Source organism: Chenopodium album, chromosome 4, assembly GCF_948465745.1.
Source record: "Chenopodium album chromosome 4, dcCheAlbu1.1, whole genome shotgun sequence".
NCBI lineage: Eukaryota > Viridiplantae > Streptophyta > Magnoliopsida > Caryophyllales > Amaranthaceae > Chenopodium > Chenopodium album.
In genome coordinates, this window is record NC_137837.1 from 14,251,647 (window position 1) to 14,275,694 (window position 24,048).

General features: G+C 37.7%; 1 protein-coding gene and 1 pseudogene across 9 annotated transcripts in view; both read left to right on the forward strand.

Moving 5' to 3' along the window:
• The window catches only part of LOC145627691 (bifunctional 3-dehydroquinate dehydratase/shikimate dehydrogenase, chloroplastic-like), a 178,141-nt pseudogene that overhangs the window by 6,900 nt on the left and 147,193 nt on the right, over positions 1-24,048 (forward strand). Inside the window, exons 6-9 of the transcript XR_014111406.1 lie at positions 100-163; positions 831-939; positions 1,029-1,166; positions 1,988-2,136. The product of XR_014111406.1 is annotated as a bifunctional 3-dehydroquinate dehydratase/shikimate dehydrogenase, chloroplastic-like (transcript). The remainder of the gene's footprint in view (positions 1-99; positions 164-830; positions 940-1,028; positions 1,167-1,987; positions 2,137-24,048) is intronic.
• LOC145626735 (uncharacterized) lies at positions 3,145-6,707 on the forward strand. 8 transcript variants are annotated; one of them, XM_081679203.1, is made up of 13 exons: positions 3,145-3,458; positions 3,710-3,785; positions 3,878-3,934; positions 4,008-4,052; positions 4,192-4,881; positions 4,975-5,115; positions 5,198-5,272; positions 5,374-5,615; positions 5,704-5,752; positions 5,829-5,894; positions 5,977-6,081; positions 6,162-6,302; positions 6,385-6,707. In XM_081679203.1, exons 2-13 carry the CDS (start codon positions 3,747-3,749, stop codon positions 6,469-6,471), a joined length of 1,737 nt encoding a protein of 578 aa, XP_081535329.1. In that variant the 5' UTR covers positions 3,145-3,458; positions 3,710-3,746; the 3' UTR covers positions 6,472-6,707. The 8 variants fall into 8 exon arrangements, with proteins under 8 accessions (XP_081535329.1, XP_081535327.1, XP_081535328.1 ...); XM_081679201.1 differs by having other exon boundaries at positions 3,145-3,454; positions 6,385-6,706; XM_081679202.1 differs by having other exon boundaries at positions 3,145-3,450; positions 6,385-6,706.

The window sequence follows — 24,048 nt, forward strand, 5'->3', positions numbered from 1 at the left end:
ATTTATTGTATCATTATATTTCCTAGATAACAAGTAAACAGAGTTCTATTGCTATTTCATACTACGCTACATTTTCATTCGATGATGCATATTGTGCAGTGTCACACTACCTCACAAGATGGCTGCACTTGAGTGCTCTGAAGAGGTTGATCCCATAGCTAAGGTATAGCAACTCTTTGCTTTGATTTTGTGAATGAGCTTTGTTCGTACTATAATTTCCACGGTCATTGATCGGAAACTTTAAGAGCTTCAAAGTGGACGAGCTCCTCCTTTTTTCCTTTCCTCTTCTTATGGACTTCTTTCTTCGCATGGTTATCAATGTGCAACTGTCTGGTTAATGTTATATTTTTATGATCTACTAAGTTCGTCTTCTATGGAGGTAGGTATAGGTGAGGGACTACACAGATTCATCATTTCAAAATCTGGTTTGGTGTAGGCATTGTTCTCTCCACCTATATTTCTCTCATTTTATCTTATCTTATTAGTTCTGAACTTGTATAATCTGAACTAATTAACCCTTATTTTATACGAATTATTATTTTATTTGAACTAATGAATCCTTATCTTATTTTATCTTATCATATTAGGCATTGTAGGTGTTATTAGACCTTTTTAGAACCTATTAACCTATATCTTATCTGAACTTATTAGCCTTTATCTTATATTATTACAACTAATCTGAATTTATTAGCTGTATCTTATTAGAACTAATTTGAACTTTTTAAAGTAAGTCAAATTAGGTGAGCAAAAGTCTTTACACTCCATGCTTGTCCCTTATGCACAAATTAATGGTTTATTGAATGAAACTAATTTTTCCCAAATTCTAATAGGCAATTGAAGCCGTAAATTGCTTGGTTAGAAGACCAAGCGATGGGAAATTGGTGGGTTACAATTTTGATTACGTGGGAGCTATTGAAGCTATTGAAGAAGGATTGCAAGGTTTTTTAATCAATTACATTTTAATTATCTCCTTGAATTCTTTCATCACACTATCGTATAACAAAACACTGTTCCTTTTGCAAGTCTAGAAGGTGGAAGCACTGCACCAAGATCACCCTTGGAAGGTAAAGTTTTTGTTGTTATTGGAGCTGGTGGTGCAGGAAAGGCACTTGCCTATGGTGGAAAAGCTAAAGGAGCTAAGGTGGCCATAGCTAATCACACACTTGGTAAGTATTTTCTTTACGGCATTACAAGTTACATATTGGCTTACCAACTCAGCTATATAATCGATGATTATTACTCTTACTATAGGGAAAAAAAAATCTCAAGCTTTTATTTTGTTTTTATTCACACGTTTGTACCACTCCTTTAAAACTTTCTTGACTCTTATTCTTGGTTCTCTTTTACTCTGTACATTTATACTTGGATGCTATTTCTTTTTCTACTTTACACACCTTTTTCAAATACTTTCAACTGATTATCTTGTTATATCCTTTTTCTATATTGGACGGTTCCTTATGACAATTCATGTTAGCCGACACCAAATCATTTTGTGACTAAGGCTTTGTTGTTGGTTTTGTTGTTGTTGTACTCTTACTGCAGAAAACATAGTGGTTTACTAGTAATCTAACCATCTAAGCATATTAGTTATGTGTATGTGGGCTTTAAACATGTAGAGGAAACAATATGCCATTCTTTGGTTGAAGACACTAGATACCGTCTTTCTTGCAGAAAATGAAAATATTATTAAATTTTATGTCATGTAAACTTTTGAAGCCCTCAAAGACTTTTGTTAATTTTTTTATTTATATATTTATTTAATTTTGTTTAAATCCTTGGTAATTGAGATTGAATGAGAATTGTTTTTGATATGACGTGAAGCTAAAGGTCTCTTCTAGCTCTCTGTTTGTGTTGCACACTTGCACTGATAAATAATGCCATGTATCCATCACAATCTTTTTTTTTTTTTGTATATTCTTGTAGATTATATTGACACCTCTAAATTTGTATTAAAGGGATTTCCTGCTTTCTTGTTGTTTGATATCAGCAAGTGCTGTGGATTTAGCTAGTAATGTTGGAGGAAAAGCTATCAGTCTTGATGAATTAGACGACTTTGCTCCAGAAGAGGGGATGATTCTTGTAAATACTACATCTGTTGGGATGAAACCAAAAATATCCGAAACACCTATTTCTAAGGTTCAGACCTCTCCTTTTTCTTATGCATTTTCCCTTTAATTACATATGCTATTTCAAGTATTCTTAAAATAATCAAATTTGATTCATGTTAGCCGACCCCACTTATGGAATTAAGGCTTTGATTGATTGATTGATTTCAAGTATTCTTAAATGCAGCATTTACTTTCCTCAAAATAAAAAATGCAGCATTTACAATCTATGCTCTGCTGGGAATTTAATTTCTGTGGGAATACACAAACCCCTCCCTGTTTGTTTAATTCTGTGAGAATCATGGTAATCTATGATGTTGGGATACAAAATGATTTCTTTGGGAATCATGGTAGTTTATTGTATCACAGCTCACGTCGCTCTGCCATTGTAGGGGTAATGTTTCAAACATTTGACCGCCAGACTATAATCAAGAGCATCATGTAATTATTAGTGGTTTAGTTGATTGGTTCTAGATGGTGCCCTCATCTAAAACAATTTCAATGTGGATATTACAAACTGCTTATTTGTCTAGAAATAATCGTTACCTTTGGCAAAAAAATGTCACCTTTATCTGCCTGGGAAAAGCATTTACATTTGACAAAATCATAATATGTTAAGGCATCCCCCCCCCCAAACCACCACCACCACCATACATTTCTTTTTTCTTCCCACATTATAACCGTATACCTGATCTGTGTATCTCATCAGAATATCAGATACACTTAAGCTGAGAGTGTTGACTTAGGAATTCAGTTTCCATTGGATAATTCTTTGCTTGTCCTGTGCCATAGTATAACTGAGTGTGTTGTGCTTGGGTACTCATTTCTTATGAGACCTTTGCCTATTGTTTATTAACTTATTCCTTACCAGAAAGCTGAAATAAAGCGGCAAATACAAGTTTAGCTCCGAGAGAAACATATAATGTTACTCTCAGGGGTAAAACAGTCATGAAAAATAAAGTGCGGGGATGAACTTGTAATTTCAAACGTACACGGCAATAATAAAGGAGATTGGCGTTTAAAGTTTGACTAACAGACTCACTAACGACTGTTAAACCAGCCAAGCCCTAGGAGAGAGAGAGTAGGCGAAATTTTCGGGTCGAGCTCGAATGGGCGAATTGCGTCAACTTGAGTGGATGATCTCAGCTAAGTTGAGTGGATAATTTGAGCTGAGCTAAGTTGAGTGGATAATTTGAGCTGAGCTGACTTGAGTGGATGATCTGAGTATAGTCAGTTGGAAGATCTGAGTATAGTAGGGTGAGCCTGGACTTGAGTGGATGATCTGAGTATCGTAGGGCGGCTGATCTGAATTGATGGAGTTCTGTTGGAATTGATTATTCAATTTGTAAGTAAGTATGTGTTCTGCTATTATGTGGTTTGTATTCGTATTCAATTTTGAGCTTTGAATTCCATATTGAACTGAGTTGTATTCAATTTTTAGCTTTACATACTGGATATGTATTCAATTTTGAGCTTTTAATTCCATATTGAACTGATTTGTATTCAATTTTTCCCTTAGCTGATAAACAATTATATTTTTGATGTTTAAATTCTTCTCTTTATTCTATGATGTACGTTGATTGGTAATGTTCTATGTAATATAGGTGTTTCCAGTAAGTTTATTCTGAATTATTGGTGATAATGTGCTCTGTCAAACATGGAAGAGGGATGTCATCAATGGTAAATTAGAAATAAATTTCTGTTGTATTTGATAAATTTAACAGAACTATCTAGGAACTATGTACATAATTGGCCAATTATAATGTTAACAGGGCAAAAATGGGTTAGCAGATACCTGGGGGAAAGTACTACCAACTGAAATTTTTTTGGTAAGGATTTATAGGGAGGTATGTATTGTATATATTGAATTAGTTATGTTAATAATGTTTTTTTTTTGTGAAGGATGATCTTATTAGCGTAGGCGGTCAAGTTAAGAGAAAGGGTGAGGTAATCAAGAAGCAAGGGGAGTTGTTTGGAAGGGAATGTGTGAATGTATTTATGAGAATGTTTTATGCTATTTTGAAGATAATCTGCGTTTGTATAAATGAGTGTGTTTGTTATAATTTTGTGTTCTCGCCCATTTCAGCCTCCAAATATGAACTGTCGTATTGAGACCTTTTCTCGAATATGCCACATATTCGATGATAGAAGAACTCGTTGGGTTAATGAAATGGGGTTAGGTGGGTTATTGACTATCCCAACTGACATACACTTGCCTCGACAGTTAGGGTATTGGATAATGACTCGGATTGATCCTGTGAATAAGGTGCTTATTGCTCCGGATGGCAAAAAATTTAGGCTAGCTGCTAACCAAGTGCATTGGGTATTAGGCATTCCTAATGGAGGCTTAACTGTCCCCACTAGTAAAACGATGTCACCTATGTTGCATGATAAGGTTATTAGCATCCAGCACAAATATGGTCAACCATCTAAGACTAGGTCAAAGAAGTTTGCCGGAAGGGTTTATACATCTATAGGCATTCCTGTGAATCCCAAGATCATGGAATGGTTGGAGGGTAAATGGGAGGAACATGAGGAGGAGGAATTTAAGACATTATTCTTGTTGTTGTCACTTGAAATGGTGTTATTTCCAACACAGTCTCCAAGGTTGGCCTGTGATCTGTTTCCTGCTCTTACCTGTGCAATGAATGCTTCCTGTTACAATTGGTGTGAGTTGGTGTTGAATAAGTTGATGGAGAGTGTTTCCAGTTTTGCACGGCGTTTTTACTCCACTGGTGTAGCCGGCGGATGTGGTGGTTGTACAATATTTGTTGTGGTATGTAATTAAAATTTCAAAACAAGCCAATTTATTTTTTGTGTTGTTATGATGCAATTTTTATTGATATTTCATATTTGATGGTATTGATAGGTATTTTATCTTGACAAGTTAAACCAGTTTCCTCTGCAATGGGGTGAATTTCCTAGAGTTAAGGTGTGGAACATGAATAAGATTGGTGTTGCAATTAAGCGTGATCGGTTTGCAAGCGGAGGTGACTATGGAAAGTTAGGGGTTAGTGTACCGTTTCAGTCAAAGGATTACTATGGTTGTGGTAACAATATTTAATTGTGATTATGTGTGTTAATTGTTGTAGAGTTTAGATGTAGCATATGGCGAGAACCATCCCAAGGATGCTAGGGATAGCAATGGCCTTTTGTCTCTGAGTGAGGTATAATAATGTTTATTATAATGTTCTTATATTGTTCTACCTTTATTCTATTTATTTTAATCTTTTATAATGGAGTTGTATATTGTTTAAATCCATGTTAGGGTTTTGTTCATGAGTTTGTTCAACCTCGTGGATATGACTATAACACGAGGCGGAGGAGGCGTGGTGCTCCAAAAAACTCAATTCCAAATCAAGTAAAACGGAAAAAACGTTGTTCTCGATCGTCCTCTGAAGCAGGCCTTGTGGCCTCTAAATCAAGCAACTCCAATACTCATGTGCCATGTGCTGAAGAACCTCACCTCTGTCATGTTATTTCTGCTCGTGATGTTTGTTCATTGAATTGGTTGGTAACCATGCTAATTAGTATGTACATGTTTTTAATTGTGTGTTTGTTTTAGCTGATTTTGCTCTCCCTCTAATCTCAATTGAAGGACCATATCTTCAGATTTGGTGTGTCTATTAACTCGACTTGTTACATGGGTAATGTTAAAGCAAACTCAATTGTCATAATACCTTTTTTTTTACATGTCACCACGCTTATGGTTTTTTTAAACAGTTTCATAATGTACGTATTGGAGTACGGGAAGGTTGTACTGTTGTGACGATGCCTCTTAGTGCTCAGGTTTGTTGTTGTCCTTAGCATTAATGTTTAGATGATATTCTATTTGTTTGAAGAGTACTTACTCATTCTGCTATTTATGCAGACTGTAGAGTTCTGTGGTGGTGCTTATGGATTTCAACTGCTTTTACATAGCCTAAACACCTTTCTCCAATCTCCGTATAGTCAGTTTTTGGCAATTGTTGCACAGGTTAGTTTTTGTTTGTTTTGTCACATTTTGGTCAGAAAATTGGTTGATTTGAACAAATCTGATTGAAACTTATGGAACAGTTGCATGATGGAGAAGTTGGAAGAAGTTGTACTTGGTTTGTTGCAAAATCAGGAACGCTAACAATAAATGGAGAGCCTACTGAGTTGTGTGTCTTGCGAGCTGACTATCCATCACCGTCCCTTCATGTTATAAAGAGCCTTGTAAGTCTATTAATGGTGTCATGTGTCTTCATAGGAGGATGATATTGGAATGCATTATGAATGAATGTGTTTTATTTTTCAGGGAGGAGCTTCAAAAGAATTGTTTGCTGCTATTTATGAGGAATGGTTCAAACAGCTCCCATGTAAATTCCTTGTACTAGCTAAATAAGTTCTTCAAAAGAATGGCATTTTTTTTATCTTGTTTTATAGAATACTATGTTTATTTGTGTTGTATTTGTTGTTGGTCTATCCATTCAATGAGTCCACATAAATTTATGGGGTGCACCAAATTATAGGTTACATATTTGGACTGGCATGTTACATATTTGGACTGCCCAAATTATAGGTAGTTTTGACCAAATTTGGACTGGCCTGTTACATATTTGGACTGGCCTGTTACATATTTGGACTGCCCAAATTATAAGTACTTTTGATCAGATTCATTCTATGTCAAAGAAAATAAGAAAATAGATTTTGAAAAATAATCTTGACTAAATCTGACCAGTTATTGACTAAAATCTGATATAATTTAGTGTGACCTTTTTGAGTTTATTTAGCATGAATTTTTTTTTATATTAATCTTAAAATATTGATAAACCAAAAAATAATGACAAGGATTCCATAAAAATTACCAAATTTTTTTTTACAAAAAAGTTCATATTATAACCCTTCAAAATTAATATAAATCTTAATTTTTGTATTTTGATTTTTTAATTCGACCAAAATTCATTCAACTAATACTATTATAGTAATTCATAACACACAATGGCCATTACATTGCCTTAATTCATATATTAAACAAAGTACTGGAGTCACATAAGTCTTAGTTAATACAAACCGTCTACATACGAATTACATAAACTAAAAACGATAATAATTAAGACAAATCAGTAGCAGCAACACTTTTTTTGAAATAGCCTTTGAAATAACACCTCCCCCAACAGCAATAGATCCTAGGCATGAGCACCAGCGGGAGCTGAAGAACCACTTCCCTCGCCAGCAGCGGCAGCCGAAGAACCACTTCCCTCGCAAGCAGCGGCGGATGCAGTAGGCTACATAATTATAGATCACACAAAATAATTAGTACTAGGCAACAATTAGATTACAATTTATATTACAAAGTAAAAAAAGGGAAAATTATAGAGTACACTTACCATAAGAACACCCAGGACCCTCAAAGGGCAATCCCCCATTGCAGCAACAACAAACTCTCCCGAAGAAACCTTTCTTTCATTCCAAATCACAGCCACGCCACCACATATCCCAATACTCTCGTCAAGGGACCAGTCAACGTCGTTGCCTAGAACCTTAACAGCCTCTTCAAAGTTCTTCCTACCAACCCTAAGTTCTGTTATAATGTAAATGATTGGGTTGTGTACAGCAACAACATTAATAAGATTCCCCTTAAATGAAGGACGGGTAACACCACGTGCATTCCATACAACAATGCTCGAGCCTAAGTCAAATGATGGACTACCTTTTTTGAAGCTACAGTAAAGTGCAACATCCACGTACCTAAGAAAATGGTAAATCTTAATCCTACCAGCACACGCAGTAATCACTATTTCACTCAATTTGGTATGAAGATAGTACACTTGGAAACCATCACTGTAGCAAGCCAAAGATGTTTCTACCTTTTTAGCAGTTAGGGGGTACACCGGACCTGCTACATCTATGTTCGGGGTAGGGTCAATAACACTCTCAAGGAAACGAGGAATTACCTCACTAATGAGGCTAGTATCATAAGACACATCTACACTATCACCTTTGTTCAATTTATTAAAAACATCAACAATGTTAATTCTACCAACAATGTCAACTAAATTTGGTAAATGTGCGGGAGCAGGGATACCTGATGGACCAATCATCTGCATTCCATCTAATTTTGATTCCCACGGGCTTTCTGGACTTCGAATGATGTCTCTGATGCATTGATCAGTCAGCAGTTGGAGTGTGCCACCTTTACCCGTAGGGCCAAAGAACATGTATTTGTTGAAGTTCAATTCAGGAACACCAGTGTTGTTGGGATTACGAAAGATAACTTTGTTTGGAGGTGAGGTTACTTGGAAACAACCAGGTAAGTAAACAGGGTTTTTGGGGTCGAATTGCTGTCGAGCCATTGAATGGAGAGTGTAAATATTTCGACTGAGAGGGTAACAAAAAAGAGAATTGGAGCACGGTTTTTGCTCAGGTCAATGTTTCAATTTATACTCACAACATCTTCTTCGTTTTAAAATTAAAATTAAAAAATATGGAAAAATATAAAAATATTAAAATACAATAAATTAATATACAATAAATAAACTCAAGTTCTAAGGACACTTGTCCATAAACTCAAGGTCTAAGGACACTTGTCCACAATTCTTGTTCATGGACAATTTGACACTTGGCTTTTACATATTTTAAATAAAAACCTAAAAACCTTATGAGACAATACAATGTAGCTAAAAACCTAAAAACCTAAAAACCTTATGAGACAATACAATGTAGCTACATGTAATTAAATACATCTAATTAAGTACACAAAATGTAGCTCACATATAGGTCACACATTTGTTTTGGCTCAAAACAACACTAATTTGCTAAATAATTAACATAATTTAATTATGGTAATACATTTGGAAACACGGGGTGCTTGGGTGGTCATAATATTCTACAATCATCTCTTGTTTGATGTCTTGGGGATGAATGGTACTATTCAAACCATCCTGTATGTGACAATGGCTAAGATTATTGCTTTCGTCCCATACAAATTTCAAGATTGCATTCCATTTGGTCTCACCCAAACGCATTGTCACTGCCGTGTCATTCTGAAATCCAGCTAGGTGTTCACGTGCAATTTGGAGTGGCACATACTACAATTGTAAATTGTTAGTTAGATAATAAGTTAAAATATTAACAATTTTAAATTAAATTCAACTATATTAAAGGACAGGACAACATTTTCAATTTTAAGGGTAAACATGTTAATATGTGACCAATATGAAACTATGTACAAAAATAATAGTATTATAAGGGTTTCATTTCAAAACAAATAAAATTACCATTAAACCAAGATGAGTTTAATATCGTTCTATGGATGCCTTAAACCATGGGACCTCTTCATCGTTATTTGTGGAGTCGCTACTAATTTCTTGTGGTTCATTATTGTTTATTTCTAACCCCGACCTATATACTCTAACACGAATGGTTGACATGTCACACAAGTAAATCTTTAGATGGTCCCCGATGATTATCTGATTATCGTTTACAAAGCCTTCCCAACCATCTTCAATAAAATACTTCCAGTGATCACCCATTTCCACGTTTCGAACAATACAATTCCATGGTTGAGCACCTAGACCTCGGTACGCATTAATGTTCCCATTGTGTGTACGAAAGAATTGGCCCAACGATGCGGGAATTCGCTGTCATTTATAACAGATCAAAACAATATATCTATACTTAATTTATCATTTTTATGTTATATTAGTAAGATAAAGAATTCTGTACTTACCACACATACTCTGTGTGTTTGGTTGACTACTATTTCGAAGCTACGGTAATTCCAAGTAGCCATCATATGCGCATCTGGCATTAAAATTAATCTCATATGTTGTTACAAAATTTTTTAATAATTACAAAAATGACTAGTAAATTAAAAGCATAAAAATGTTAATGTATTACCTGTTCCACTCTTACTAGAATTGATTGATGTAGTTGTTGAATTTCAGCTCCCAAGCCTCTTATTATAGGCATAAAAATGAGAGTGTATAGTACAATTATTGCCTTTATCAAATTTTTTGTACGAGGTGACAATACATTCAGGGTATCAAATAGGTATGTAGGTGGCTTCAATACATACTCTATACCCTAGGTATTTAATTGATAATCTTATTTTTTATCTCATGTACATATCATTTTCTTATATTTTCCTAACAATTGCTAGGTCAGTGTTTCAATTAAATTAAATTTCGAATTTAAATGTTTTCATTTAATTTTATTTCAACAATCTTGTGCATCTGTGTAGACACCCATTTGTGTCTCCCCAAAACCAAACCCAGTGATGAGTACCTTTCACGTCGAATCATAATCGAATGAAACGAAAGTGTGGAAAGGTCTAGTGTTGCGGAAAGTTTTTTATTTCTTTTCTCTTCTCTCTGTTTTTGAAAACTTTATTTTAAGAAAACAGCCAATCCAGTTTGGTTGGTCCATGATATGGGTCCAATAGTAGTGTAGTTGGATGGGGCTTGCAAAGACCTTTCCAACGATATATTATAAGCCCAATTCCGATGAATATTGAGGAAATTATGGCCAATTTACTAAACTGGGCCCGGTTTGAGCTTTATGTACGGCCCAATGATCTAGGGGAGGGCCTAATATGATTTATCATTCCTAATGCAATTAGGAATGGTTTTGGTCTTCTAGAATCTTCTAGAAGGTCCTTTTCATTCCTAATTCAATTAGCATTGATACGTTGACTTTGTTGACTTTTTAGAGTTTTAATCAAAATCAAATAGCATTTTCGAAGAAATTATATTATTTTATCTTCCAGTACGGTAAACTTATCGGATTTTCGAAAACGCGTTAGAATCAAGACTGGCGTCCAACCCCAGGCCTTGGCGCCTGGAACCAGGCTTGGCGCCAGGCGCTAGCCACTGGTGCCTGGCGCCAGCTAGCCAGGGTTGGCGCCAACCTTGTTTCCTGAGCGTCAGACTCTGTTTTGTTAAATTATCTTTTTTGGCTGATTTTCTCTATAAATATCGTATCAAAAACTCCGTTATCATTCATCATCGACATCTATCATTCACCAATTCTCCTTAATCAGTAATTCTTTAGCATTCTTACATTCATCTTTCTTTCTTACTTTGTTTTCATACAAAATTCCGCATTCACAAGATCTAGAAACACCTAGCCATATTCGAAGTTGCCTTCGCCCTAGACGTGAAAGGTTTTAATTTCTGAGGGTTTGGTCCCAAATCTCTCTTTCAATTATTTAATTTAATTGTTTGTTTATTATTTTCCTTGAAGTTACTAACGTGTGTATTTTGTTATTATAAAGAGGTACGAGGCATCAAAGTAAGTACTTTAATTGATTTATTGATATTATGATGTAGACATCATGTTTATATTGTTATTATGATGTTCCTAGTATCATGTCTAGGTTAATTTTAATATTAAATATGATTGTTATGATGCTTCCTATGTTCTTCCTAATATTAATTCATGTTAGTATCATGTTAGGATTAAAGATTTGATTTTTATTGCTTAGTGACATGCTAGGGTTTGTTATTAATCTTGTTAGTATCATGCCTAGGATCTTGCTATTTTTATTATGCTTAATATTAACATGAACATGATTATGATTATAATTGTTATAATTTATTATTATTTTGATGATGATTATTTTATTTATGATGATTATGATTATTATTATGATATGATTATTATTATTCTTCATGATTATTATTGATTATGTTGCTTGATACATTATTTATTCTTTATTGCTTGATCACCTTTTATGCATGTTTAAAGGGAATTGGTACTTGTAATCACGCTTAATAAGATAATTAATAATCTTGTTAGGTTAACTTTGATTATAAATTCAAGTGATCGCCAATAATAGTTTATTTGTGCATTAAATTCAACCAACGTAGATTAAACAGGTTTAGGGTTAATCTATTGATTGTATGTTAGTCAGAAAGCGCACATGAATACGATCAGAATAAAGTAGAGGCCTATTATTAGGACAGGTTCAATCTCTTTTAGGTTGGATTTGTACCATCATCCCCGAACCCTTATTTGGTTCATGACCTTATGGAGTTGACGATCTCTTGGATCGTTAAGGGGTGTAACCTTCACCTCGTGAACGGTTTACAAGTTCCTTAAAAACTTGTTGGCGACTCTTTTGCTCTATCTTCTTCCCTTTTGGACGCCACCGTACTTTAGTGTATGATCACAGTGGGGTTCAAGATAGTGGGATTTTAAAGGCTTGAAATTATTCCCTACAGTTTTTGGCGACTCCACTGGGGAGGATTTCTATTTTAATTCCTGAATTTGTTTCGGCAATGATCTAGAATGAGTGGATGAGACTCGAAAAGTTCTAAGTATTTCATGTGCGTAATTTTGATTAACATTATTGTCATATGCATAAAAAAAGATCTCATTGGAAAGATCATCCGTAATGAGTCAAAAATATAGGATTTTACACGTAGGAAATTTGAGAAATGTCTTTCACAACTAGGACTGAAATAACACCACGCGAAACTGGAAGATTTTATCGAGCGTAGAAAGCTGCTGAGGCATGTGGTAAGTAGCGTCAGGGGCCAGAGCTTGGCGCCACACTTTTAGCCGTAGCGCCAGACGCCAATATTGGCGCCAGGCGCTACAGTTAAAAGTTGGCGCCAGTCTCTGTTTGCTGGCGCCAATTTCCCCCAATACCGAGCCAAAAATATGCGTTCTAATTTCGACCGGTTTTTCGTATTGTTTGCTCGATCCTACTTCCTGATTGAATTTTTTTTCTCACTTTTCTGAAACCCATATGTGTTCTACATATGGACATAACCCTCTGGGAATTCATGCTCCATCTACCCAATTGAACGCTCCGTGCAACAAATGGTACATCCGAGATGTTGAATTCACCAAACCATGGAAGCGAGTTTTTTCTAAAGCTTGCGGTGTCCCATCCACTCGCGCCAACCCTTCACGGTTAGGCTTCCGCGCGGTGCATCCGGACAATTAACCATGGACCCTTTTTGACTAAACCATATCCCGAACTTTAGAGAACTAGAGCCATGGTTAGGTTGCAAACTCATTGCATCATATTGTGCCTACTTGACTAATTGTGCATTATTTGTTGTGCATATATATTCTATGTTTCTCTTAACCGTTTGTTGATTTGTGTTGAGAATAAATAAATTAATGACTTAAAGAACTTTGCCTAATTAATTAATTAATTAATTAATTAATTTGAGTCAATAAAGTCTATTTTTTCAATCGGAATTGACCTAATACGACTTTAGGCAAACCTTAGTTGACTAATAATACCGAAAACAGTCCCAGACCGAAGCTCCACTATTGGCGCCAAAGTCTGAGCTGTAGCGCCACAATATGGTGTGTAGCGCCAGACGACAGCTAAATTGTCTGGCGCCAACCACCACAGTGTGACGCCAGTCCTGTCGCTTGGCCGACAGTTCGGATTATTTGTCGAGTCATCACCTAAAGTCTAATTAATCAGTCTTCTGTTTAATTCGGTTAATTTTGCTGACAATAATGCTATTGAATCAATGATCGAGTTTAGGCACTAAGTCCCATGGTCTTACACAAGAGTCCAAGCATGTCACTTACACTCAATGCACACACCAATACATATGCTTTGACCATGATTAAGAGAGTCTTGTGTGCGCGCTTTTTCCGTCATTTTTTTTAGGGGGGTAAGTCGGATATTAATCCTCCAATATAAATAATAATACTTAGTTCCCTAAAAATATGTACATTATTGTTGCCAAAAATATGCATTTTTTTTTTAAATAAACCATAAAGTCAAGTTGATTCGAGTCAAGTTATTAAAAGGTAAAATGGCTTAATTTACAGCGCGTGGTCAAGAAAGGAAGGACGATTAATCAAAGATAACCTCTTCGTACAAGTCCAACTTTTTGACAAACCTATAGCCCGCAAGAGGAAAGAAAGAGTTATAATGGCAACTCAAGAAGAAGTCAATGATCTTAAGAACCAACTGGCTACTGTGACCGAGACACTGAAGCTTCTCGCACTTAGGATCGATGATCCCATGAAACAACAACAAATGGACCTCGTGCAAGAGAGCCTAAGCAAGTTGTCCAGCGACTACAAGTTTCAAGAACTCACATCCCAAGGGGTCTCGGTGGATAAAGATCTTCTTCCGCAGAAGTTCAACGCCAACGACATCCCAAAATTCAGAGCAATTGACAACCCTTACTTCCATTTAAGAGCATTTGAAACAATAATGAGTATCAAGGGTATTGATAAGAAGGTCTTCCCTTATCTATTCTCACTATCTCTCGAAACCGTTTGCCAACAATGGTTCTTTTCTCTCGAAAAAGAAAAGACCTCTACCTGGGAATCTATAGCAAACGCTTTCGTTGATAGGTACAAATGCAACATTCAAGTCGAAACTGACCATAGAGAACTTGAAATCCTCAAACAGAAAGAGAATGAAGGCTTCACTTCTTTCTTTAACAAGTGGAGAGAAACCTCAGCTAAAATGATCGAGGTACCAAGTGAAAAAGAGTCCGTGAGACTGTTTATCAAAAATCTCCATACCTTTAAGGCTGTTTATGATATTGGGATCAATATTGAAGATGACTTGGCTAAGTCTAAAGCTGCCAACAATAACTCCAACAGTGGTTGGAAAGGAAAGAAGAACGACAATCCTTCTTCTTCCAAAACCGCCCACTTAAATAACGTTAGCACCTTTAATCTAGGAGAAGTCCTCGCCATGAACAACCAAGGACAAAGGAAACCATTTAAGAGGAACTTCACTCCTATGGGCATGAGTTATGACACCGCATTTGATCGATTAAATGCAAAAGGTCTTATAACTCCCATTGGACCATTTGGGGATCCACCAGTTGAGAAGAGGTCGGTTAACTGGAACCCCAACACACATTGCAAATATCACCAAGGTAAGGGTCATTCTACTGAAAGCTGTTGGAAGCTTAAGGAAGCTATCCAAGACCTAATTGACAATAACAAACTGCCGTTGCCCCCTGCCAGTAAGAAGCCAAGCATTGACAATGCACCTCTAGCTCATACCTTGGCTATCTCTGATGGAGAAGACGAGGTTGACCCCTCATCCCTCATTAAGCCTGTCAAAGAAATCAATGTCGAAGAAAAAGGAGAAGAGATCTTTTTCGATGTCAGAGATAACCTTCCAGAACCAGCAAATAAGGAAGACATACAATTGCTCACACTGTCTATGAAGGAGGCATCGCAGCTACTACGTGAAGCTCTCAAAGTTATGAACGAACTTCACAAGAAATATGATGAGCTTCCATGTCCAAAGGAAGAACCTAAAAGAGAACTCACACCAGTGAAAACGACTTATGAGGCAAAGTATTTTCCCTTACAAGTTATCGAAAAACCCAAGAAGAGCAATAGAGTTTACACTCCAATTGGGATCCCATATGCACAAATGTTCGAAATGCTCTCCGAGAGTAGCAAGCTCAAACCTCTCGAACCGAGACCATTTGAGTCATTAAAAAGGACAGATAGATATTACTGTCAGTACCATCAATCAGGGGGGCACACCATAGAAAACTGTTTCAAATTCAAGGATTTGGTGCAGAAAATGATTAATGAAAAGGAATTAATCCAAGTTCAACAAGAAGAGGACATAACCGTTAATGGAGTGTGGGACAGTGATGAAGAAGATGTCTACCTAAAGGACATAGTAGGACCTTCACCTTCTGTATCATACACCACAGACGACATTTGGGCTGAAGAAGATTCATCAATAGACGTCCTCACAAGATCCGGGAGGATGCAACCTCCCGTTTCAACACAACCTATGCCTACCGTACAACAAGTTCCCATACCTATCATCGAAGACAACGACATCGTTAAACAGTTTAAGAAGACAAAAGTTGAGATGAATGTGTGGAAGCTCCTGGCAACATCTCGAGAACATAGGTTGGCTGTAATGAATGCCTTGGATAAAATCGGGATAGATTCTGACACTACTCCTGAGGGACTAGCTAACTTCCTCACAAGTGACCTTCCTAGTCCGATTAATCTAATCACCTTCTCTGATAAAGATTTACCCCCGGAAGGTGACAAACACTACAAGGCATTAAACCTCACAGTAGTCTGCAAAAGGATGAATGTTCCCATGACTCTTGTAGACAATGGATCGGCTATCAATGTCTGTCCACTTAGAACTGTGAGGATGCTCGGCATAAGGGACGAGGATTTAACTCCGTCCACACAAGGAATAAGAGCCTACGATAATACTCGCCGTCAAGCTCTTGGCAAAATAACTCTAAATGTGACGGCAGGAGTAATAGAACATGCTACTACTTTTCAAGTAGTAGACATCAAAGCCTCATTCAATTTGTTGTTGGGACGCCCCTGGCTTCACGATCTAAAGGTCGTCCCTTAATCTCTCCACCAACAAGTGAAAGCCATAGTTGGAGGAATTCCGATCACTATTGACGCTTCGCCGATGAGAATCAAATCCATAGAAAATCCAATCATCAATGTGGAGCACGACGAAGATGATGAAGACCTATGGGGCTTTAACGAAGAAGTCTCCTTAATCCAAGAGGATGAAAGGACATCTCTTTTCCACGACCCCCATTCCAACATGATTGTCAACACCATGCTGAAGAAACAAGGACACTTCCCTGGGATGACCCTAGGAAAGAAGAAGGGGATAGCAAAATCGTTGGAGTCACCTAGCCTCCCTAAGCTAGATACTTTCGGACTTGATTTCGAACCGACTCGGAAAAATCTCAAGCGAGCCCAGGACAAGTTGAAAGCACGTAGGGACGCTCGCGTTCAAAAGAAAGCAATTCCAATGGATCAGTACCCTCTTACGCTTAATGGTCAATTCATAAAAGAAGGAGAGGATTATCCATGTCACGAATTTCCCGAACCATTTGTTGTAAATGGCATACGACAACCAGGATTCGAGATTTTCTGGGATTGCTACTTCACTGACGAAATCCCAACTCCCGTCCATAAGGAGAAAGCACCCCCATGCTTTGACTGTAACGTCATGGGATTACTGTTTGGGCGAGAAAAGAATGAGCCAGCTTATGAAGAAGATAACTCCTCGCTCATTCAAACAGTCCTACAAAGCAAAAACTTCGACCCCTCGAAGCTAATTACTCCAGCCGAAGGATCACTACAAGGGTGGCGCAAGACTATCAAAGTGACTACTCCAAGTGGAAGGAAGATATCAATCACGACAGGGCAAGGGCCGATGTTCGACGAGTCGTCAGAGTCAGAGTCCGAGTCAGAGTCTTTCCCTTTAGAGTCTTCTAAGTCTTTAGCAATAACACCTCCCCTTCCTATTTCTTCTCCTAGGATAGTTAGTGATCCAGTCCCTGAGAACATATCACTCTTTGATGTAATGATCTCAGAGTATAATAATATTTCTCGTTCTCCTTACTCCTTGTGTTCTTCCCTAACCCAAGATGACGAGCATTGCTTAGCTAACGATGAAAAAGACAAAGAAATTATTAAAGCAATGGAAACGCTCGAAAAGAAAACACCAGTAATTGAAGAAACTGAAACAGTTGACATCTCGAATGATTCAACTCATAAAAGAGAAGTTAAAATCGGACTAACATTGAATAAACAAGAAAGAACCGATTTAATTAACTTGCTTAAGGAATTTATCGATGTATTTGCTTGGTCATATGAAGATATGCCAGGCATTAACAGAGAAATAGCTCAACACACTATACCACTAATCCCAGGAATGAAACCTGTAAAACAAAAGTTGCGTCGAATGAAACCCGACGTAGCACTTAAAATAAAAGAAGAAGTTCAAAAACAAATAACTGCAGGTTTCATCAAGGTATCCAAATACCCCGAATGGGTCGCCAACGTCGTCCCAGTTCCAAAGAAAGACGGAAGGGTAAGGATGTGTGTCGACTATCGAGATCTAAATAAGGCAAGTCCAAAGGACGACTTCCCTTTGCCACACATCGATATTCTGGTAGACAACACGGCAAATCACGCGCTTCTCTCATTCATGGACGGATACGCAGGGTACAATCAGATTCTCATGGCAGAAGAAGACATGGAGAAAACGACCTTTATCACACCATGGGGCACTTACTGCTACACGTTAATGCCATTTGGGTTGAAAAACGCAGGTGCTACTTACCAACGTGCAGCAACTGCCTTACTCCATGACATGATGCATAAAGAAGTCGAAGTATATGTTGACGACATGATTGTGAAATCAAAGCACCGTCCAGGCCATCAAGTAGCCTTAAGGAAATTTTTCGAAAGGCTAAGAAAATATAATATGAGGTTGAATCCATCAAAATGTGCTTTTGGAGTCACCACGGGCAAGCTCTTGTGATACGTCATAAGCTCTAGAGGAATAGAGATAGATCCAACCAAGATTAAAGCAATCATGTCGATGCCACCGCCCAAGACCGAGAAACAGATTTCGAGGATTTATTAGCCGGTTGCAATACATAAGTAGGTTCATATCAAAACTAACAACGATATGTGAACCAATCTTCAAAAAGCTCAAGAAGAATGTACCAGTAATATGGGATGATGAGTGTCAAAAAGCCTTTGACAAGATCAAAGCCTATCTCGCAAATCCTCCCGTATTAGCGCCAACACTTCCCGGAATACCTCTTAGGTTATACTTGACGGTTACCAAAGAGACAATGGGAGCCATGCTAGCACAAGAGGTAGAAATCAAAGAGAATGCAATCTATTACCTAAGTAAGAAGATGCTCGAATACGAAACACGCTATACACCGCTCAAGAAATTGTGCCTCGCTTTGGTGTGGGCCACAACTAAGTTGAGACATTACATGTTGGTACATACCGTTTTCGTAGTCTCCCGATTGGATCCACTCAAGTATCTGTTCGAGAAATCAACACTCAATGGACGTATTTCAAGATGGATAGTCAACTTAGCCCAGTTTAATGTACGGTTTATGCCACAAAAAGCTATTAAAGGATATGTGGTGTCAGACTTTCTGGCAGACTTTCCAATTGAAGACTCGACACCAATACAGGACAATGAATTTCCAGATGAAGATTTGATGGTTATCGAAGATGATACTTGGACCTTGTATTTCGACGGAGCCTCAAACCAAAAGGGATGTGGCGTCGGAGTGCTACTAGTATCACCTAAAGAAGAACACGTTCCAATCTCAATAAAGCTTGATTTCGACGTTACCAACAACGCTGCTGAATATGAAGCATGCGTGGTAGGCCTTGAAACAGCCCTGGCATTGGGAGTAAAGAAGTTAAGGATATTCGGAGACTCTTCTTTGATTATCAATCAGATATCTAAAAGGTGGAAAGTAAGGAGCGAAAGCCTAGCCCCTTACCAAACTTATCTGGAAACTCTTACCAATCAGTTAGAGAAGGTAGAATACACATATCTACCTAGAGAAGAAAACCAATTTGCTGATGCCTTGGCGAGATTAGCCTCAATGGTTAGGATTCCCACAAAAATCGAGCAAATGCCTCTAACTATCGAAAAAAGGCATAAACCAGCATATATACAGGCTATAGAAGACGACGAATCAGTCCAAGACGAAGAAGAAGAAGAACAAGAAGAAGAACCATGGTACACAGACATACTCAACTATGTCACCAATGGAGAATACCCTCCTCATGCTGACAAAAGAGCAAAGCGAGCATTGAGACTTTTGGCTTCTCAATATGTACTCATAGACAACGAGCTACATAAAACGGTACCTAAAGGTCGAGCTCTCCTATGTGTAGGAAAGGTGGATGCACAAAGAATAATGAGAATAGTTCACGAAGGAATCTGTGGAACTCATGTAAATGGCAAAATGTTAGTCTAGAAAATAATGCGAGAAGGGTATTATTGGACTACAATGAATAGGAATTGCCATCAATACGTGAAAAGATGCCCTAAGTGTCAAATTTAGGCCAATTTACAACATGTCCCTCCATCTTTTCTCTACACCTACACATCGCCATGGCCATTCACTACATGGGGAATTGACATAATTGGCAAAATCACTCCCCCAGGGACAGGAGGCCACGAATTTATTCTAGTAGCAATTGGTTACTTTACAAAGTGGGTCGAAGCGCAATCATACGCTAAACTCACTTCAAAACATGTAGCACTCTTTATCGAGAGAAATATTATTTGTCGATATGGAGTCCCACATGAAATGATAAGTGACAATGGAACTCACTTTCAAGCCGAATGTGAAGAATTGCTACATAAATATGGTATCCAACATCATCATTCGTCCCCTTATAGACCTCAAGCAAACGGAGCAGTCGAGGCAGCTAATAAGAATCTAAAGACTATCATCGAGAAAATGACAGAAAATTATAAGGATTGGCCTGACAAGCTCCACTTCGCACTGTGGGGTTATTGCACGTCAATCCGTACATCAACGGGAAATACACCATTTTCTTTGGTATATGGAATGGATGCCGTACAACCTGTCGAACTAGAAATACCATCTCTACGCATTGCGCTAGAGAGTAAACTTGATGAAGTTGAATGGACTAGGGCAAGATATGAAGAATTGATCCTACTCGACAAAAAACGACTAGAAGCTCTACATCACACTCAGTGTTATCAAAATCGTATGGCTAGACATTTTAATAAGAAGGTCAAGACAAGAAATATCAAAGTAGGAGATTTGGTATTAAAAGCACTAAGGAAAAATGTTTTAGACCCAAGGGGAAAATTTAGACCTAATTGGTTTGGCCCCTACATTGTCAAAACAATCCTGTCAGGTGGTGCAGCAAAACTAACTGATATGGATGGCAATGAATTCTCAAACATGACCAATCTTGACCAACTTAAAAAATACTACCCATAATTACTTGAGTAGGATACTCAAGAGAGCTACGTTCGGCCTGATTCCTTAGGAAAGGATACGTAGGCAACCCTTTACGGGTGCGGCCACTTTATTTTTCGACATCTCCGCGTTCCAGAATCAACTAAAAAGTCAACACAAAGTCTGCAAATTATTGGCGTCGCAGAACAGAGCCTGGCGCCAGCCAGAAGTCATCAGCGCCAGCCGATGGTATTGGCGCCTGGCGCCAGACCTCAATAGCTGGCGCCAAACCACAATTATTGGCGCCAATTCGAAAATAAAATCTGGGCAAATTTCGGTGTTTTTTTGGAAAATTTTCGACTTCTGTACTCGAAGAACTTCTGGAAAATTATTTTGAGCTTCATTGCTTTAATAAAATAAATTTAAAGTAAACAATTTAATTGAAAGCTAAAATTTCATTAATAAAATAAAATTACATTATTGATGGAATTCAAATAAGGCTGAAATAAATTAACTTTAAATAAAATTAACAATCTAATAAATCTAAAGCTAAGCAATGTTTTTAATCTTTCTTTTCCTTTTTAGCTCTTTTCCAATTCTTTTCTGCTTCCTCCTCTTCATCCATTACTTTAGCTAGTAGGCATCCTTTAGAGGACCTACATTCAATTTTGGAATAGATTGTCTCCCCTTCAGCTAGCACCCCATGCTTCTTTTCCACCCAAGCCTTTTTGTCCGTGGTGTTAGCTTTCCTTTTTCCTTTGTCTCTAGTAGTATTTTTCTTCCTAGGCATTGTAGGTGTTTTGAATTCAATTCTTGCACCTAAGCGTCCTTTGGCAGGTGTCACCCTGTCACCTAGACGATTCTTCACATCGGTTCTACCCTGATCAATCGAAGATTTCTTCAGCAACCACTTCTTTACATCATTAGGTAAAGAAGGGGGAACCTTTTGGGTAATCACTTCCCATAAAGGTCTAGCGCTCCAGTAAGCGTCGAATCTATCTACTTCTTGAGATACAGGGTACTCATTGGGAGGACGAAGATCCCCGGAAGGAATATTTTGAAGTAAGCCGTATTGTCTCTTTACCCTGCAAGGATAATAATATGTTACTCGAGACAAGCTTGGAAGACGGCAAAAAGGTTGCTTGTTAACACCAACCATACTTTCTATTTTCCACCATGGGATGACCCACTTGATAGCAAAATCACGTGATTCAAATACTTTTCTCCACCCATGACGCCCAATCTTAGGGATGCGCTTCTTTCTTCACACGAAGCAATTGAGAGTATATTTTTCGATGTCATCCGGAGGGCTAATTAACCCTAGCCTCTCCATCAGCCACATCTGTAAAAAATTGCAATGCAAACAAAATTATTATTACAATACAAAAATATATTTTTTGATTTCTGTAATTAAAAATGTTATTTTTCTACCTGTAACAAAATTGGAGAACCGCGAAAAGGCGCTTTTGGGTCCCTTTTCAATTCACCGAGACTAATCATGGTCTCTCCAACTATTAATGGCATCGGATTCCTCCCTGATTCAATTTGTTCTAGTACAGTGGTGATAATTGATTGACCCTCATTATTTTTACCACTACTAAGACAAAATTGATTGAGCATGCAAAATAAAAAGGCCCTTCTTCTATATATATGAAAGGATTCTGAAAGAGGTTTATCAAAATAATAGCGTGCGAATTCTTTCAAATTAACTATATTGCCATCTACTATTTTTGATAAATCCCTGTCCTTTAAATTAAAGAATCGTTCGAAATCCTTATAGTAATATGCATCTACTGTAGGGATTACTACCAGGTCTATTGCAGGGAAGCCTAAGATAGCACCAAATTCCTCTGGCAAAGGGCTAATTTCATCATACCCTATTCTGAAACAATGCGTATCAATATTCCAAAATTCTAAAGCGGTATGTATGAAGTCTAGGTCTAGATCTACCCCTTTGATGCCATAGATTCCCCCCAAGTGAAATAAATCTAATTCTTTTTTGTCTCTAGCATTAAGGGATCGACACCATTCATGAGTGTATTGGGTGAAGGTTTTAGTGGCTAAAGACATGATTATTATTTTTTCTTCTGAAGAAGAGAATAAATTTTTTCGCTAGAATTATGAGAAGAATCGGCTGAGCAAAGGGCTATTTATGCACAAGTTGCAAAGAATTTTAATCTGAATGAAATATGGAGTCAGCGTCAACTGGCGTCAAAACCCCGACATTGGCGCCACATTCTAGAGCTTGGCGCCACACGCTAATTTTAGCGCCTGGCGCCACGCGCCATAGTGTGGCGCCAGCTGGCGCCAAGTCACCATGGCAGCCGCGCGTGCTCAGTTTGCGTTTTTGATATTAAACTTGAGTCGGTTAATGACTTTATGGCCCCGTTTAATTTTCCTAAATATCTTTTCTATCTTTTTTCTTAATTAATTAAATATAGCAATTATTTTTAATTTATTTTATTTCCTTTTTTTGGATTTTATTTTAATTTTCAAAAAAAAAAACCGGCATTTTTCCGTTTTCCTTTTTATTTTTTCTTTTTGGGGGAGAGAGTCGGATAATATCCTCCATCAATAATAAAAATGACGGAATTTTTGCGCCAAAATTGTTATCACACTTCTTTTGCACACACTAACATACACTAACATAATAATAAGCAATCAAATAAATTTACGATAACATAAAAATACAAATGCGTCTAAATAATGAGTCAAAGGCAAAGTTCTATAAAATGTCAAAATAAAATATATATACAGAAACAGACTACGACGCCGGAGGACGTAGGCCCATCATGCCATAAAACTGCGCCGTACGAGGAGTCACCTCTCCACTAGCTCCAGCCTCAGCACCGGCTCCAGTCTCCGTATGAGGAGGAAGACTCAAGATAGGACCACTCCAGCCAGGATCAACCTGAGGCTGAGACCGCGGAGGCTGCTGCGATGACGAGCCAACCTCGTATATCCCACCACCTCTGAAAGCCGAGGTAGCCTCTCCTACCGGTTCAGCAGGAGCACCCTCAGAAGAAGATCCCGAGCCCTCAGCAACGTCGGCTTGAGCAGCCTCAGAGCGACCGCCTCTACCCCCTGACGAAGTACGACGACGTCTCGAGCTAGACCTCGCCGAATCTCTCCGCCCCTCAGGTCTCGTACGGGTGTGAGAAGCGATAGGCTGGCCCTGCAAAAAAAAAAAAAAAAAAAAAAAAAAAGAGAGAGAGAGAGAGAGAGAATTAAATCAGAAACAAGGTAAAACTAAA